We start from the raw sequence: 17,760 nt of genomic DNA on the forward strand, positions 1-17,760 counted from the left end.
AATATCACAATTTCGGGGTGCATGGAGTTTAATTTAATGGTAAAGAAATAAAGAGGGGTTAAAGTGTAAATCTTTTTCCCCACAGAACATTCTCAATAATTAATCAATAGAAGACATGAAGTCCTGATTGGTTAAATGGCTGTAAGAACCGATACTCTCGTCCCAAGTTGAAATTCTTCCCCCACGCTACTGTACCATAGATGCTGTAGTTATTTATGATACTGGACGATATAAATATGTTGACAGACGGCAGCGCATGCAGCTGCAACAACAGGGGAAACTCGTGGAAAAAAAAAACAACAGACATTTCATGTTTATTTTGGATGATCAAGTCCAAGTTTTACACACAATGCAAACAATGTGTCTGAGAAAGTAAATGAAGACGTCAGTTATCGGAGCAGCTTAAAGGTCTTAATGCGAGTCGCTTGGCGACCAGCAGCATGTACTTTTATTTAAAAAATTATTTTTTTTTAATGTAATTATTAAAAATTGTATCTAGCAGTTTGTGTTTTAAATCTTTTTTTCCTCTCTCTCTAATTTGTTATCGTGGAAGTTTAATTTGAACCTTTCAACCTAATCAAGCCATGAATTTTAGATGTGAACATGCAGGTAATATAATAAAATACTGCATGCAAGATATTTTCTAATTACTACAGCAGAAATTAAGAACTTCATATGTTCAGCTTTAAGGGTTAAAAAAAACAAACCAGGAAATACACATTTAATAAATGCAGCAGAAATCCTTGGCAGAGGGGAAGTCAGATATGAAAATACCTCGGTTGAGATTAGGTTTTATTTTCTTGATCATATAAACCGCCTCCAGACTTTTCAAGGACGTTCCTAATGTTGAGAGTCATTCAGAGGGGGGAGGAAGGGAGGGAAGGAGGGAGAGAAGGAGAGAGGGAGGAGACCTCGGAGAAGAGCTCAAAAAGGTCCAGACTGGGTACAAGGAGCAGCACGGTGTTTGTTCATTTGAGCTTCCGCTTGTTGATGACCCATACAACACACACACACACACACACACACACACACACACACACACACACACACACACACACACACACACACACACACACACACACACACACACACACACACACACACACACACACACACACACAAGGAATGTGTGACAGACATTCCTGAGCTCACCCTGCCCTTTATGGCTTCATGATTCACTGGCCCTCCGCTGGTCTGACACACACACACACACACACACACACACACACGGTGAAGTGGACATGCAAATGGACATCCATCGACTGCTGAGAGTCTCACATCAGACAGACAGTAAAAGTTGAGTGGCGGTCAGACGTTGGAGCACCTCCTCTATCACATGATAAATGCACCACAGCTTTCCGGAGACCAAAAAGGAAATTTTTCCCGTTCCAGTATCCATACCACCAAAAAAAAAAAAAAAAAAAAAAAAGATTTAGTCTGTCCCAGTACTTAGTATGTTAGATCAAAACAAGAGGATCTCGATCTTTTGTTTAAATGAGATGTTCAGAGTCGTACCCGGTGGTCGGTGGCGCAGAAGATTTCACTCGCTTTTACGTGTTTTTTAGTTCCAAGTTTTATTAAGGAAAACCTTTGGTCATGCAGGATACCATGGCAGCCATATTAATACCACGACTCTGCTTCAGGGCTGTTGCTAAGCAACATAAGACTACAGCATCTTATTTTTAGAAGGTTTAAAATGCATCTCAGCACCTGGTGTGTGTGTGTGTAGTACGAACCAGCCGAACTCTTGAGCTCTTTAGTCTCCATACTACCAGTTGTTTGTTTGTTTGTTTGTTTCTGGTCACCTCTCTTCATCTTCCTCCCCCATCCTCCTCCTCTAAACGACACTCTTACAAAAGAAGCAAAACACCTTTAACGACAGAACACCAACTGAAAACCTGCAGCTTTCAATGTGTGCACGTCTCTCAGTGGAACTAAACTGTGCACTGCAGAAAGGTGATAAGAGAGGACGTTGGCTCAGAATGTAATTGTGTGGCGGCGAGCTCAGCAGGAAGCCCTGCAGCGACGAGCTGTCACGTCTCCACAGCAGTGGTGTCAAAACCAGAGCGCTGCTTTCAACCACACGAGCCGGAGACAAAACTGTTCCGCTGTGAAGCGACTGCAGGGTACCGGGGTCGACCTTAACTCCACGTGCACGTCATTGTGGTCTCCCGGCAGCACCGGGAGTCAGAGGAGGGTCAACAGAGGAATCTTTGTTAACTAAAGGGAATGGTAGCTAAATAATCCCCTGCAGGCGAGCTTTGATTGGATCAGACGGGATAGCGGGCTCGTGGCTGATAGCGGGGAGGCGAGAGGATTCGCCTGACCCCCAAATCGGACCAGCGGCAGCAGCAGAGACGGGGCAGCGAGACGACTCTCTACTACAGCAGCCGCTGCTTCGGCTGAAAACGTCAACTCTGACTTTGTATCGCAGCTCGAAGGGCTGTAATAATAGAAAGTGATCTAGAATATTGTTGCTAATCACCTCCTCCGCTCCAGTGCGGATTCTCGCCAAACGACTTCATTTCTATTTCTGGTATTTCCACTAATGTTTCATTTATGCATTAACTGTCGCTAATGTGACAGTTTAGACAAAACAGGCAATTACTTATTCTCTTCTATGCTCCGAGTACAGTCGGGCTGATCTGCAGGCATTCCCTACTTTCTTTGCCAGCCATCTGGTCCATTAACACAGGGGTGACACACACACACACAATGATCTGTCTGTCTAGCCTGAGTCACTGTTTGCATGTGTGGTGACTTTATATTTGAAACAGGGAAGGGGCAGACAAAAACCACAGAAACCTCAGGGTCTTCCTTCCTCTTCTTCCACTACTACTACGACGTCTCCCAGGAGGCCAACGCAGTGCTGCGGCCGTTCTCCACTCACACGCACCCTCTCGTCTTCCTCATTTATTCTTCACAACTCATCCAAGTAGTTATTATTAACATATTTGTACACGGTGCCAGATAATATTCTCCAAACACAATCATTGCACATTAAAAATGCATATTGTCATCTGAGATGATAAATGTTCTGCTCTTTCACCAGAAAAGACAAAAGTAAACTAACGACAAAAAAAAACACACAAAAAAAACAGATGAGGCGAGGGGGAAAGATTCCTCCTGCTTTCCCTTTCTCATTTCTCATTTCTGACCGCGAGGCCGTCAGCAGCAGCAGCAGCGGTGTTAGTGTGTTTGGATCTCCCGTCTTTTCAGCTGCATAAACTGGCAGTGAACTTGCAGTTCGTGCTCATCAGCCATCTGTCTTGCGTTCTCTGCATTTCTCTGCTCGTCTACACGAGAATATAAATGTAGTCTTACACTTGCAGGATGCAAGAAACATGTTTGGTTTTTTTTGTGTGCTGGTGTCTTGATTTCTTTTCAGAAATGTCAGGGATTTGTGGATGTTCATATATGAAATCCAATACAAGTTCAACACCCTTCTGGAACCCCCCCCCCCCCCCCCCCCCCCCCCCCCCCCCCCCCCCCCCCCCCCCCCCCCCCCCCCCCCCCCCCCCCCCCCCCCCCCCCCCCCCCCCCCCCCCCCCCCCCCCCCCCCCCCCCCCCCCCCCCCCCCCCCCCCCCCCCCCCCCCCCCCCCCCCCCCCCCCCCCCCCCCCCCCCCCCCCCCCCCTTGTTAGTGTTGTAAAATTACACCGCATCATCCATCCCTCGTGCCTCCGTGTAAAAGCTCTGGGCTTGTAGTCTCAGAGGGACACAAAAAAAAAAAAAACACTAAAAAAAACAACATTGAGGTTATGAACAGGCCCCAGGCTGGTCCCGGAGATGTCTGACCAGAAATATACCCCCCATTACAGCCAGAATTAAGCCCTGGAGTTAAACTGTTAAAATCCCATTTGGCATTGCACCGATGGCCATAAACAAACCGGCTTAGTGCTAAAAATAGCAACACACACTCAAGTTATCCGCTTTTGTCTCCCCGTGTTGCCTTAACGACACCGGCAAAGACAAGAGGGGCAAAAAAAGAAAAACGCAAGAGACGAAATAACGGCAGCGAGTCAGAGAGGAGAGAGAGCGAGCGAGCGCTGCGTAGGATGATCTGGTGAGAAGCATTCTCGCTGCAAACCTGAAGGCCACAAGCAGTAAATATTTAATGCTGCTCTCTGCTGTGGCCTGAAACCAACACAAGTGCCACTGATACCCCCTCTTTAAAAGGCTTTCTGCATCAGGTGCGCCGACCCAGAGGGAATGTTCCCCCCCTCCTTCCCTTTCTCATTTCACACAAGTTCTGCAAAATGAATACTTCTCCAGATTAACTGCCAACGTTTGTCAGGATTTTGTGTGCTTTTTCAAACCGCAGGTGGATCCGTTGAAGGAAGAAAATTGGAGGAAGTAATGCTCTTTGTGTTTTTGGTTTTGTTGATAAAATTGTCGAGTTGACAGTACATTTCATGGAAAGCAAGTAGTAGGCTTTTAATACACACATATATGTGTGTGTGTGTGTGTGTGTGTGTGTGTGTGTGTGTGTGTGTGTGTGTGTGTGTGTGTGTGTGTGTGTGTGTGTGTGTCTCTGTAGGCTTCACCTCTTTGCCCAGTGCCCCAGTTTGAAGGCTGTTAAATAATACAGCAGGAGCTCGGCGAAGAAATCAGAGACAGCCGTGGAGGAAACAAATACTCATTTGAATCATGGTCTGCTCGCCCTGCCGTCAGCCCCGGACAGTGTTTTAAACGCCACAGTGACAGATGAGGGATTTGTCGTGACACCAAAACAAACACCAACTAATGTCTGTGGAGCTAAAAGCAGCCTCCTCAGGTGATTCACCTTCACACTTGTCCAACAATAAAATCTGTTCTCCAATAAAACCTTCAATAAGTGATGCTGCTGTTGACAATCAATTTTGCTGAAATTATTTTTTTTTTTGCCTCCAAGATACTTTTAATGTATGGGGAAAAATATGTTAATAAAATAGTACTCGGCGCCACAGATAAAGGTACGATTTTATTGTGTACTTTATGACGAGATAAAAAAAAAATTAAAAAAATCAAAGTACAACAAATGTTACCTAATAGTCCACCAACAGCTGAAGAGGATCAACAATATTCAGCTGAACCTCATCAATGGTCATTTAACTTCAGGTGACTGATGAGAAGGTCAGAAAAAGACTCACAGTTAAGAAATAGCAGATAACCAAGTATCTGTTTAATGCCGCTCTGATCATGTCTGCAACCAGACAGGGAGGCAGCTCCAGTGCTAAACCCCCCCCAAACACCCTCCATCCAGCCAAACATGCCCTCCAGATGTCTGCTGTGTGTGTGTGTGTGTGTGTGTCCCAGATGTAGCATAAGGCTTTACTATCCCACTTCAGCCTTTGTTACACCAGCATGGCTCTCTCTCTCTCTCTCTCTCTCTCTCTCATGCACCAACCCCGAAGGGAGAAGAACCTGTCTAGGTGTGGCCGTATATGCCGCTATCCATCAAACTTTATCCTACAGAACAACCTGGATGGACTGAGGAAAATAAACATACATCACCTGCATTTGTGCTCATCAACTCTTTACTGGATACATCGTTATATGAAACAGAAATTCTGGTATGAAATCTGCATTTCCAGCTCCAGGAGGTGCCGACGCATTTGCTGTGATTAAACTCATCATATATCCCTTTGGAGGTCGTTTGAAGAAAGATTTGTGAACTTATCATAATTTTATATTTAATGAGACCTCGTTTTCAGCGTTTCTGATCATATTTGCTCACCTCGTACCGTTTAATTCACCTTCATGTGCCAATACGTATCATTCCTGACCGTTCATCTCTGATATGCGTCAGATCTGGATACAATCTGGTGATCTGAGCTGGGTGTAATCTGTGTGTGTGTGTGTGGGGGGGGGGGGTAGCAGTAGTAGTGGTGGTGAGGACAGATGTTAATGCACAGCCACACTGGTTTCCAGAGGAGGAGCAGGTTGAGGACAACATGAGCAGCATGAACTCTCCACACACATTTAATAGCTGACATGATGAATGATAATATATTAGCTAATTATTCAACATGGACTGTGCAAGAGCTGCAACGATTAGTTTGTGGGAAACTGTTTTGATAATAAATTACTCGTCTTAAATCATATTAATGAAAAACGCTTAAATTCTGTGATTCCAGCTTCCTTAAAATGTATATCTTCTGCCTCCTTAAGGCCTCAAGCCTTACAAAGTGCTTCCGCAACACTGGTCATCGTTTATTGTGTGTAAACGGAGGGAATATTAAACTAATTGTTTTTTTAAGGGATTAAAGGTCCATAAATGTGTTTGTGTGACACATTTCTTTGAAGTCCCGGAAATGTAACTTCTGCTGAGTTAAAACAATGTGAAAGAGAAGGAGGAAGCTTTCAAATGACAATGAGAGGATAGTTCTGCAATTCTGTTTTTGCATTAAACAGAAAATACAACAATATATGCATACACCTCATACTGAAACTTCAAATTGCCTTTGATTTGAGGCTGGGAACCAGAAAGTGCTAACAGTGTAAGCATTCACATCTATCTATAGCCTGCAATGTAAGAAGCCGTGTTAGCCTCCTTCATGACAGCTGAGGACGCTCAGAAATAGCAACAGAGACAACAAAGTTCTGCTCTGTGCTTTTTCTGATCAAATTTTAATTGAATTGGATTTCTCTCACTCTGGCTTTCTCCTTTCTCTCTCTCTCTGTCAGGTGCAGGACAATATCAGGGCTCTGAAGTGGTGTTTCCAAAAATAAAGAGCCCTGCAGAGTGCTGTGGTTCAGGATGGAGAGGCTGTGTGAACACCATCTGCACTCTGCAGCCATGGAGACGGAGATGTTCAAAGATAGGTCACAGAGAGGATGCACAACACCGACCAACTTTTATACTGGTACTTCTGGAATAATATACTACATTGCTGCCATAACACTAACCCCAGATGCTGCAGTGGTGAATGCAGCAGGAGAATCTTTCAGCAGCCCAATTAGACACCTACAGAAAGTGTGTGTGTGTGTGTGGGGGGGGGGTAATTCTTTCCATCTAAACACTCTTGCAGTGTTTGTTTATGAGGAACTCGTTAAAAGAAAAGTTCAAGAAAAGTTGAACTGCAGATTTGTTGTATTCCCAGTTTATTTTTCTGTGTTCAATAGACAACAGATACTAAAAGGATTACTTGGACAGACACACACACACACACACACACACACACACACACACACACACACACACACACACACACACACACACACACACACACACACACACACACACAGTAGGTGAGGACATGAGGAACTAGTGTTTGTTTAACTGCAGTGTTTACCTGCAGACTCACACAGACAAACCCACAGCTATGGTACTCTGCTTGGGAGGAGGGGGGGGGGGGACTCAACCCCCTCCCAAAGACCCCACCCTTCACACACACCACACCTAAACACACACCCTTTCTTCTGCTGCTCTCCTACAAACAACACCCCTCCACCTTGACACACAGACATATCACAATCAGTGCAGTCACAACTTCTCTAAATGGTCATTTCTGGGAGACAAAAAAAAAATCAGCAAATGTTTTTTGCATTTTCTCTTGATAAATGAAACACAGGATTAAATGGTCATCAGTATAACTCTTCTTGATGAGTTTAACACAAGCAACCCCTTCTGAAATGATAAAAATCAAGCAGTATACTTTTATTTAAAGTAATGAGGTCAACAGGAATACCAGACAGGGAAAAGGCTACCAACTGTTAACAAAAAACGACAAGTCGATCAAAAGAAGGTATTTGCAAAGAAAAGCCAGTATATTCCTTCAAATCCCTTTGTAAAGGATACACTTGGAGGACAGGGGGGGGGGGTCTGAGCTCCAAGCTAAAACCATCAACACGGATATTGGCAGCCGACCAAAAGGAAATTCTTAGTCTCTATTGTTGCCAATTTCAATTCATCAGTGGGAAATGCCATTTACTAATCCCCATAACTATGCACAATAGCCGAGAGGTAAGCCTGTGAGCAGCCCCAGTTAGTAAGGGAGCTAAGGTTATGTCTGATCGATGCCAATAACAGCCCGGTGTTGGGAGCTACACCCTGGCCAATGTCTCTCCGGTTGGGAAAGTTTGCTGCATTTTGAACTTGCATTTTGAAAGTGCACAAGACACAAAGTAAATGGTGTCCAAAGTGCGATCAATCACAGGGTGGTGTTCCATTTGTGCAAACAAACATTTGGAGCAATGTTTGGCGCCACTGGCTGGAAACTCCCCCCCCCCCCTCCCTCCATGAGCACCCTCCACCCCTGAGGAGGGTTGTCCTCCCCTCCTCTTCTCCACAACATCAACCACATCTGCAATCCTGCAAACCCCCAACTCTCTTTTTTTTTTTTTTCCCCTCGGTTGGGCAAAAAAACAGGCCACCCCGCCCCCCTTCAGTCCAAAACCCCCTCCCACTGGCCTAGCAGACTATAATAGGCCACCAAAGGAATGTTTCCCCCTGCATGCTCTCTCACCGCGCCAATGGCAGAAGGGAGAGAGAGACAAAGGGGGAGATGGAGAGGGGGGGTACATTCCTCTCTGCTCGGTCCTCTCCCTGACTCTCTGCTTGACTGACTGGTTCGTTGTTTAGGTCAAGCTGATTCTGGATCTCAGTCAGCTGAGGCGGAGGGCTTTTCCACAGCTGACCTGGAATCAGCTGGCAGTGAGAGAAAGGACCACCATAGTGACACTTACACTGTCTCACACCCCCCAAAATGCCTGAAGACACTTAGTGTTAGAACTCAAAATTATTTTTAAAAGTGCCCAAATGGACTTCTTCACATTCAAGCCAACGGCACAACTACACAGCAGTGGTTTCCCTTGTTCTGGTCAAGCAGGAAGAAAATGTATTGAGACCATCACAATTGGTCCTTTACAAGTTACCAAGGCTCATATGATGTCTCCAAATCATAAATATAAACACAACGGCAGCAAAGTCGCACATTTGTAGAGCTGAAAATATTTTCTATCCATCGACTCGTTATTTACTCCACAAAGAGGTAAACACAGAGTTATACTTCGTCTTTCACTTCAATTTTATTCATGTGATGCTTCTGATGACACATTTGAATGACCACAAAATAATCAAAAAGATTGATTTGTGGAGTCTGAGCTCGCAATCACTGCCTTGTACGTGGAGGAGAGGATGATCCCGGCCAGGCAGATTAAGCTGATGTACATTCAGAAGCTGGCAAACAATGCACACCTACCAGTGTGCGATAAGGATTTAAGCAATCTATTGTTCAGTACTCTTCACAGAGACAACAGAATTAACAGTATTAGAGAAAAGCCTTTGTAGTGAAGAGGCAGAACTAATGCAACACAGAAGGTTCCTCTGTTATTCACCACACCCCCGTCTGCTGGATCAACCAATCACATTCACAATAGAGAAACAACCACTGCTCCTTTGATTGTCAACTTGTTCAGCAAGCAGATTATTTAGTAAACCGTCCTCAAGTGTCTTTTTGGTGTAGGAAGGCAGACTTCAAAGCAAAAAATAAAAGAAAAAGAAAGCAGCCTGGCAGCTTGTCCTGCAGTCGGATCTGAGCCGGTGTAGTGGTACTACTGCAGGGCAGTCCATTTGTCCAGACAAAAATGTCACTCGCAGCTCATCCGAAGCCAACACCGGGCCATCTGAACTGTCCTCTGCCAGCCAGGCGCACAGAAAGCATGTGAAAGTAGGCGGCAAAAGAACAAACCAACATTGTGTCCAGCTGCCCACCTCGCCAGAAATGGAAGAAAAATCAGTGCGAGTGTGCGGTGTTGTACTGGACACTGGGGCGACGCTGGCGAACAAATTCATGCTGCGCACTTTGTATCATTGCAGGACACATCTGCACTGATACGAGCTTCAAGAGCATAAAGAGTGTAGCTAAGAACAAGTATTAACTGCTGTAAAAAAAAAAAAAAAACATCTGACGGGTTGTGCAAAAAAAAGAAATGAAAATGATTGTAAACTATATCCAATTATGGAATCTACCACCCACCTACCGTCAGGTACAGCTGTTAACTCTGCATACAGCGGCAATCACCTCTGTGCAAACAGGTTGACAGGTTGAAAGATTGGTGAGTATAATAAAATAAAGACTGATAACCATCAGCATCAGAGACCACAGCTGATTTAGGACAGGAAATGTTCCAGGATTAGTTCTACACACTTTTAATCGGATGAAAGAAGGAAATTATTGCATTAGAAGTGGTTTTGGCAGCACTTTATATGTAAATATCAACTATTGTAAATGCGCATGCTCACCTTGGGTCATCTACTTAGTTTCATTAGCTGCATGGATGACATTTATCATCTACAGTTTCTTTTCTCTTTTTTTTTGGTGAACTAACCCCAATTTACCGTGGGACAAATTCTAATTAATCCGATTTCAAAGTACTTCCTTTTGACAAGTAGGAACAGTGTGCCGTGACGCCGACGGCTCCGGGCCCTTTGGCTCGTGTACTTTACTGCTTTCCTTGTTAGCTCATCCGCCCACCTCGCTGTACTTTCTCCAAGCCACATGACGTGAGAAATATGTGCGGCCTAACTGTCGCCGAGAAGCTGGATCTGCACACACACACGGCCCAGAGTTACAGTAAAAACCTCTGGTGGCATCACTGCGTACTTTGACATGCTTCAACGTGCGGCGGATCCCCGAGCAGCGAGGAAGACTTAATAACATGTTTGTGGGGCGAAGGAGCTTCGCCTGTAACAAACTGCAATTAACTGGACTCAGCTGGGCTCCGTCCAGCTCCTCTAGGGGTGTTGAGAAATGTTTCAAAATGGACAACTGGAGACACACTGCGAGGACAAAGGGTGCCAAAGAAACACAGAATCACAATGTACGACTCCGGAACATCCGAATCACAAGAGGCTCATGAAATGCGTTATTCCTCTGCAGAGCAAAGAAGGTAGAAGTCTTCTACGCCGCCAGTTATCTTCTTTTAAAGAATCCATATTGCGTAAAATCTGACTTCCTTTAGTTTTTGGATTATGAAGCTGATCTAGGTGCGATAAGTGCTGCGAAAGTGTCATAATGCTCCGTCCACAGAGAAATCCAATCAACCAATCAGCAGCTCTGTAATGTCACAAACTCATTTGTCCGCCCTCAGCACGGCCCGATACTCAACGTTGTCGATGCGTTCCCATGTCTCTGCTACCAAACTGTTTACTAGGCCAGAAAAAGATTCAGTATTTCTCTATACTTAGTATGTGAAGCGCAGTATGCAAAAAAAAAACACCAGGATGTCCTGCTGCATCCAAATGGATTTTGCAGCAAGCAGGCCGGCGTGCTTCTCTGGCTCTTCTGACGCATAAGCATAAGATACATCACATCGCCTCAGCTGCCAAGAGAGTTGGTGGTGCTATAGTGCTCCGCCCGGTTGGCTTTTGCAAAAGGAAGAAGAGGCATCGATTAAAAACATCAAGATTAGCACTTGTTCCAAAACTCTTCATCTTTCCTTTTAATCCAAGAACGCAACTTATATGACCAACAGCTTCCGATGTTCATGATGAAGGACTATGTCCCGACTACCTGCAACATACGCGTGTCACACAGAAAGGAGTTAACCAATCAGAAGAGAGGGTGACTGATATTAATGCACTTTAAAGACACAAACAGAACAGAGCCTGTTGGGAAGAGCTGCAGAAGATAATGTTTTTTTTTTAGTGCTTATAAACACAAAAATATCTTCCTATTGATATCAAATAAGCATCCCCTGTATCTTTCAAGTTTTTGGTTCACTAAAGATAAAGAACATGACGTCCTAATCTTTGGGATGTCCTTGTGGCTCCTTTAGATAAGGTGCAAACTCTGCACCACCCGACTTAAATCTGTGTCCTCGCTCATATTTTCCAGGATGACCATTTCCACCATCGACACCAAATACGGGCAAGACTAACAAAAAAAAGATGCAGCACTACTGTCTCGTTCCCGTCTTACATTACTCCAAACAGACAGCATGCCAGAGTCAGCATGACTGGAAACGGTGCCTCTGACAGACCGCTTCTGTTTTTGACACTTGGGACTCACCCCATTCCCACACTCATTACATCCACTTCTCCGTCTATATTCCTGCGGGAGGCATTTCTTCAATTTTGCGTAATAACTGGCACAGTGAGCATGATGAATACACTACAGGAATTTGCCCTTGGTCCCCCCCTCCCACCCCCCACCCCTCCTCCTCCTCCTCCTCCTCCTCAGCAGGGTGGACGTGTCCCCAGCCTTGCTCCCAATCAGCCAAACACCTATCGGCCTCCACCGATGAGCGCAGACTCGAGCAGGCGAAGCAAACGAACCACAGCCGGCCCGGGTTTGTACAACAGGCCGCGCTCTGTTAATGATTGGTAGGTTTAGACTTTTCCTTTGGAAGAAACTTTGACCCGTGCGATCTCTGGACAAACACGCGGAGCGCCCACACGGTCGACCAACCGGCAGGAGGCAACGGCGGCCGGACCGGAAACCCACCGGGTTTCGACGACAATCAGCTTTGCTGGAATGTCTGATGTTAACAGATAAAATGCTGAGTGGCCTAATAAAAAAAATGCAGTAGTCAATGCTCGGCATGCTGTCACACCACTGAAAGCTATGCCAGTCATCCGGGCTCGTCAGTAAGCAAGATTCACGTACGCAATCGTTCCACGCTTTTCAAAACAGAGCTTCGTCAAATTATCCCTCATTAGACGGCCTCACCACTCCCTGATGAGGATTAGAGAGGGTAAAAAACTGATGTGGGAGAGGTTTAGTGGCGTATTAAGTGTGCGTGTGTGTATCATCATCAGGGACACGTGTCCATTTCCATTCTGGAGTACATCAAAGCTCCAACAGATATTTTATCTAGCATGATGGATGTCTAAAGAAAAAAAACACCCCAGTTACTGCGAGGACCCCGAACATCAAACGTAGCTCTGTTAAAGCACATGTCGACCAGGAGGAAGAGTTTAGAGGACGAGGAGAAGTTGGGAGTTGCTGAATTGGGGGAGGGGGGGGGGGATGAGTGTAGCTGCATGTCTTATACAATTAAAAGCTGTAGCTTTGTAGTGCTTATGATTGGTGATTAGCACAACTGTTTATTTGGGTGATGATTGGTGCCCAAAAGAACAGGCACCAGAACAACATGCACCAGTTATGCCGAGTGGTTTTTAATGCTATTGGGTGTATAAAGGTTTTTTTTGTTGGATATTATTGTAGCTGGCTGAAATCTGCAGCACAGCAAGTGGGCGTTCAGTTCAGAGCAGTGAAACGAGAGTGTGGCTGCAGAAACTCTGAATGCCCCACAGCTGAAGGGAGAAGACGAGCAGATCGGTGCTCACTGTCACACCACAGAACAAACACTTCATAAACTAGCAGTTTTATTTGGATTAAACAACAACACACTGGAGGCTTTTGGGGGTGAAATGGCTTTTTCTTCTTACTCCGACAGGATTTACAGTCATGGAAAAATCCTTCATTCATTTTCATTTGTGTGGTATTTTTTGAGTTGTTTTTTGGGGGATTCATTGCTTTTAAAATAGCTGCAATGCTTCAAATAAAAGGGAAGGTTTGAAAGCCACGAAAGGAATTTCACCAGTTTCAGTGAAGATGGTTCCCGTTGCCAAAGCTGAGCCTCGTAAAAGAAGGAAGCACCAACAGTCTACAACACAGCACGATTAAACGTGGACACTGACACCACACAGGAGTTTAATAATCTACATGCAGGCCTTCAACGCCCTGCTATCAATCACATCTCCAGGCAGAAAGTCAGTCAGACTTATCGGCCTCTAAAACCAGCCAGACAAGAAGGGACAAGCCGCCCTGAAACCGCCCAAAACCCTTCAAAAAAAACCAACAACCACTGTTTCATGTTATCTGCAGCGCAAAATATCGGTTCAATCACAACTCTGATTTTTTTTGTTTTTTGTTGCAACAATGTGGCGCCCTGTTTCCGTTTAGGGACGGGAAAAAAAAGTATCGGAAAAAAAAATCACCTTTGAAAGAGTGAAAGCTGCAGCTAATGTCACAGACTGCACACGAGCCAGGACTTTTTCATTGACTGCAGGAAGAGACGAGTTTAGAGAGGAGGAAATGAGCGTTTGATCCGAGTGAAAGGGAGCAGCTTGACATTGAGGAGGAGAAGCGTGCAGGGAGGAAGAAACGGTTGGTAGAAAAGGGGCCATTGGGGAGCAGATGCGGGGCTTTATAGGGCAAACCGAGGCCCGTACTGACCTCCACTCCCCATCCCAACCCTCCACTGCCATTTTCTTTCCACCCGCCGCCTCCTCCTCCTCCTCTCAGCCCGGCTTAAAGCTCGGCCCAGCTCGGGGCTCCGACTTTGACTGTCCTTACCTTCCTCTGCTGTTTCTCCCATGCCGGGTCCAGCAGCAGGTCCCGGTCCCAGTCGTTCTCTTGCTCCATGTAGGTCTGTACACCGCCGGTCGAAGATTGGTTATTGGCAGCGTGATAATCTACCATGTCAGCTAAAGAAACCCGAGTGCGCCACAGAGACTGCCAGGCAGTGGGGGGGTGGGGAGGGGGGGGAGCTTACAAAAAGAAAAAAAAAGATAATCGAGAAAAAAAAAAAAAAAAAAAAAAGGAGCGAAGACGGCCCAAATCAGAGAGGTGTTACCGGGGAGGGAGAGACGAGCCAGCAACGTGCCCTCTTCTCTCCGCGCTTCCAGCCGTGAGAGCGTTTTTTACCGTGATGAATATCCGGTGTGTGCAGTCAGAAAATCCCCGCCGCTGCTGCTGGGAGAAGAAAAGCTTTCCCTCTGAACGGCGTGGCTTGCTGGGAGGAACCGGCCGCTCCTACAAGCCGCACCGACAACCGACAAGCACGACGCACCGACGCGCAGCGCTTCCGATGGCACCTTTCAAGGTAAAACGTGAGCGGTGACGGCCACGCCATCACTGCCCTCTTTAAAACACGTCTTTAAGGGTTTTGGTTTGTTTTTTTTCCCCTTTACCATTCTGGTTGTTTGTTTTTCCTTACACCGCATTTTTCTTTATCTTTTTTTTTTAATCACATCGCTTTTTCATTTCACATATTTACAGGCCAGTTGTTTTTAACAGAAACAATAAATACATTTAAAAAAAAATCCTTTCTCTTCCCCATTTTATTACAAAATTCATTGTTTATTTAAGATTTAACAACTATCGCTTTATTTTATTTTGAATAGGCTATACAAAAATAAAATAAAATAAAAACAGCGTGAGTTTCCCTGTGCAATTTTGTCCCCCTCTCTTCACAGCTAAAGCTGAGGTTTTATTTTGAAGGCTCCTTCACTCATTTCCTGGTTTGAATCTGTCTTAACTCGACACACCTGTGGTATCCGGCAGTTCCTATAGGACCAGGCAGCTCATGAATATTCATATTCTATTTGAACGTGAGCTGCTGGAACAATGAAGCATTATCAATCCGAAATATTTCAACGATGAACAACTACAAACTGAACATCACCAAAACAATGAATCACTGTGCTACGGCCCGTTTTACTGTAGCTGTTCTTTTACTTCTGTTTCAGCTGTGTTTAGAATTTGCAATGTTAGTTCAATGATTTTAAATATATTTGAGACATATGTTTTTCTTCTAAAAGAGGACCTCTGATTTTACAGCACACAGCTTTAGACTAAAAATGTCAGCTCACTCATGAAATTTCAAATTATACTGATAAAATATCAAATTTAAGTAAACTCAAAGTTCATGTTTTCAGAATAAACTATGACGGATAATAACTAGTTGAATTAATTCATTTGAATCTTCAAAGTAACTAGTGACCAAAGCGGTAGCAATTATTGTAATGGAGTAAAAAGTATTGGAGTATATGCCTCGAAAATTTATAGTGAAGCTTAAAGTACAAAGTATGAATATAAAGTGTATGCAGTACATTGAAAGTGACTTAATAATGGTGAATGTATATTGAGCATCTATGTTGTAGCTTTAGTTAAAGAGTCAGTCACTTTTGCTACATGATACAAGCTATAATAAAACAGATCAAACTGAGCTGTCATTTTTTTTTGAAAGGTTAAAGTTAAAGGTGCAATATGTAAAATTCAAGTCCCGCCTTGTAAAAGGTTACCAACCAACATTAGGAGGCGATAGTGAGTCACTGTAGCGTCCGTTTAGTTGAATTTAGCGTTGAATCGTCGCCTTGACGTTCGTTACTCATTGGCTTTTTTTTTTTTTTTTTGTAGCTTATGATTGTTTGCTCGATATAGCGATTCCTCCTTTCCTCAAATCCTTTCAGTGGAGGTTGAGAGTGTTAAGTTAACGTGACCCATAGACCAACAACTGACGCTTTAATGGGGAAAATAAACCAGAATTATCAGGAGGTACTTCTGCAGATTGATTAGATGAAGTTTGTTCTCATTAGTTGTTAAAAAAAACTTAAAATATCATATAGTGACGAGTGTTCGACGCTCCTCTGATCAGGAAAAAAAAAAAAAACCGAAAAGGGAAATCAATCTTTCTTTCTTGTGAAGCCTGTGACCATCCACCATCCAACCTGTTTGGAAACCGCTGACCCAGAGGAGCGGCATCGTAAACCAGGAGACCCGAGCTGCGGTATCATCCATTACATCTGTCAGGTGGAGACTGGGGCTCGTTTGGATGGTGACCGTCCCGCCTGCAGGAGCCACCTCCAGAAGTAGGTCATGCTCGGGCTGTCCCGGCCGATTAGCGTCACTGCGGCCCAAAGCACCATATAGACTGTAGCAGGACCAACGCTTCAGCTTTGATGTAAGTCATGGGATGCCATGTAGGGCAGAACAAAGTGGAGTAAACATGTAGCTGCTGATGTTTTACACGGGAGGCAATGAATAATAAACTCAGATTGAACAAATGTCCCAGACTTTTCAAAAAGTGACAATAATTTCCATCAAAATACAGTTTTAGCAATTTTCAAGAGTCAATGCAAACTATCAACAGTGAGTTCTGTCGTTGGTCAAATATTTAAAATGCCACATTTCAGAGCTTTTAAAAACAAACTAAATGAACTTCTTTGTCATTTCAGAGTCACATCTGAAACCTGGAGAAGAAAGAGAAACTGTGGTGCATTAAAATACATTAAAGTCACGTTGATGACAGAACAATTAACACCAGCAACACTGTTTTAATGTTCAATACAATGCATTGGAATTTTTGGTTGTGGAAATTTATCCTTCAAGCATCTGTAATGGTTTTTGTTGTGGATTTGTGTTCACACGCTGAGCTCATACAGGGAAGTGACGACGGCTTTTTATTTGTCGGGTTTTAGTTCCTGTGTGATGAGACAGCAGAAGTAAGAGAGAGATAAAAAGTTGAGTAATTCAATAAAGTCCTCTGAGAGGTGAAAGAATGAGTGTACTAGGGTGTGTCTGATGTCTGAGTTTTAGATGCCGTCTTAAAACTCTTGTTTGATCCAAATAAAAAAAACAGTAGCGCAGCAGGAAATTAAACACACACAGCCTCTGGTATGTGCATCTGCGACGGTTCTCACTTTAAAGAATGACGCTGGAAGATGGATATTTACACATACCAGACATGAGCAAAGGACAGATGGCCATTTCTCAAAATATCCCCTGTGGTCGGGGTCACTAGAGAAACAGAGCATGTTGAAAAGATCCACATTTCCATAAGCAGGCGAGCAGACGAATGATCAGCAGAGTTTCAGTCGCGGCCTCACGATGTGAGATTAACGTAAAAGTGAAAACAGACGAGACTGAAGACGCTCGCGACGGCAACTTGAGGACAAACAGTTGAACGAGTGTCTGTGAAAGTTCCTGAGGGAGTCGTACTTATTTATTCAGTCTTACACAAACAAATGACTTGCATAAACAGACAG

At 44.3% G+C, this 17,760-nt stretch overlaps 1 protein-coding gene and 1 long non-coding RNA gene across 6 annotated transcripts in view; one reads left to right on the plus strand and one right to left on the minus strand.

The window, feature by feature from the left end:
* Positions 1-14,681, minus strand: part of actn4 (actinin, alpha 4) — a 49,058-nt gene extending 34,377 nt beyond the window's left edge. The window contains exon 1 of one of the 5 annotated variants that reach the window (XM_069718289.1): positions 14,288-14,681. In XM_069718289.1, the coding sequence (XP_069574390.1) occupies positions 14,288-14,413 (126 nt within the window). In that variant the 5' untranslated portion in view covers positions 14,414-14,681. The remainder of the gene's footprint in view (positions 1-14,287) is intronic. The other 4 variants (XM_069718290.1, XM_069718288.1, XM_069718287.1 and 1 more) reach the window with 4 other exon arrangements.
* Positions 14,682-14,735: 54 nt separating this feature from the next.
* LOC138632598 (uncharacterized) lies at positions 14,736-17,041 on the plus strand. Its single transcript, XR_011311823.1, has 3 exons — positions 14,736-14,816; positions 16,421-16,584; positions 16,951-17,041. It is a non-coding gene; the product is annotated as an uncharacterized lncRNA (long non-coding RNA).
* The last annotated feature ends 719 nt before the right edge of the window (positions 17,042-17,760 follow it).

The sequence above is a fragment of the Brachyistius frenatus genome, unplaced genomic scaffold (assembly GCF_029030835.1).
Source record: "Brachyistius frenatus isolate BFR_SWC_R1_liver_20210118 unplaced genomic scaffold, ASM2903083v1 Contig_189, whole genome shotgun sequence".
NCBI lineage: Eukaryota > Metazoa > Chordata > Actinopteri > Embiotocidae > Brachyistius > Brachyistius frenatus.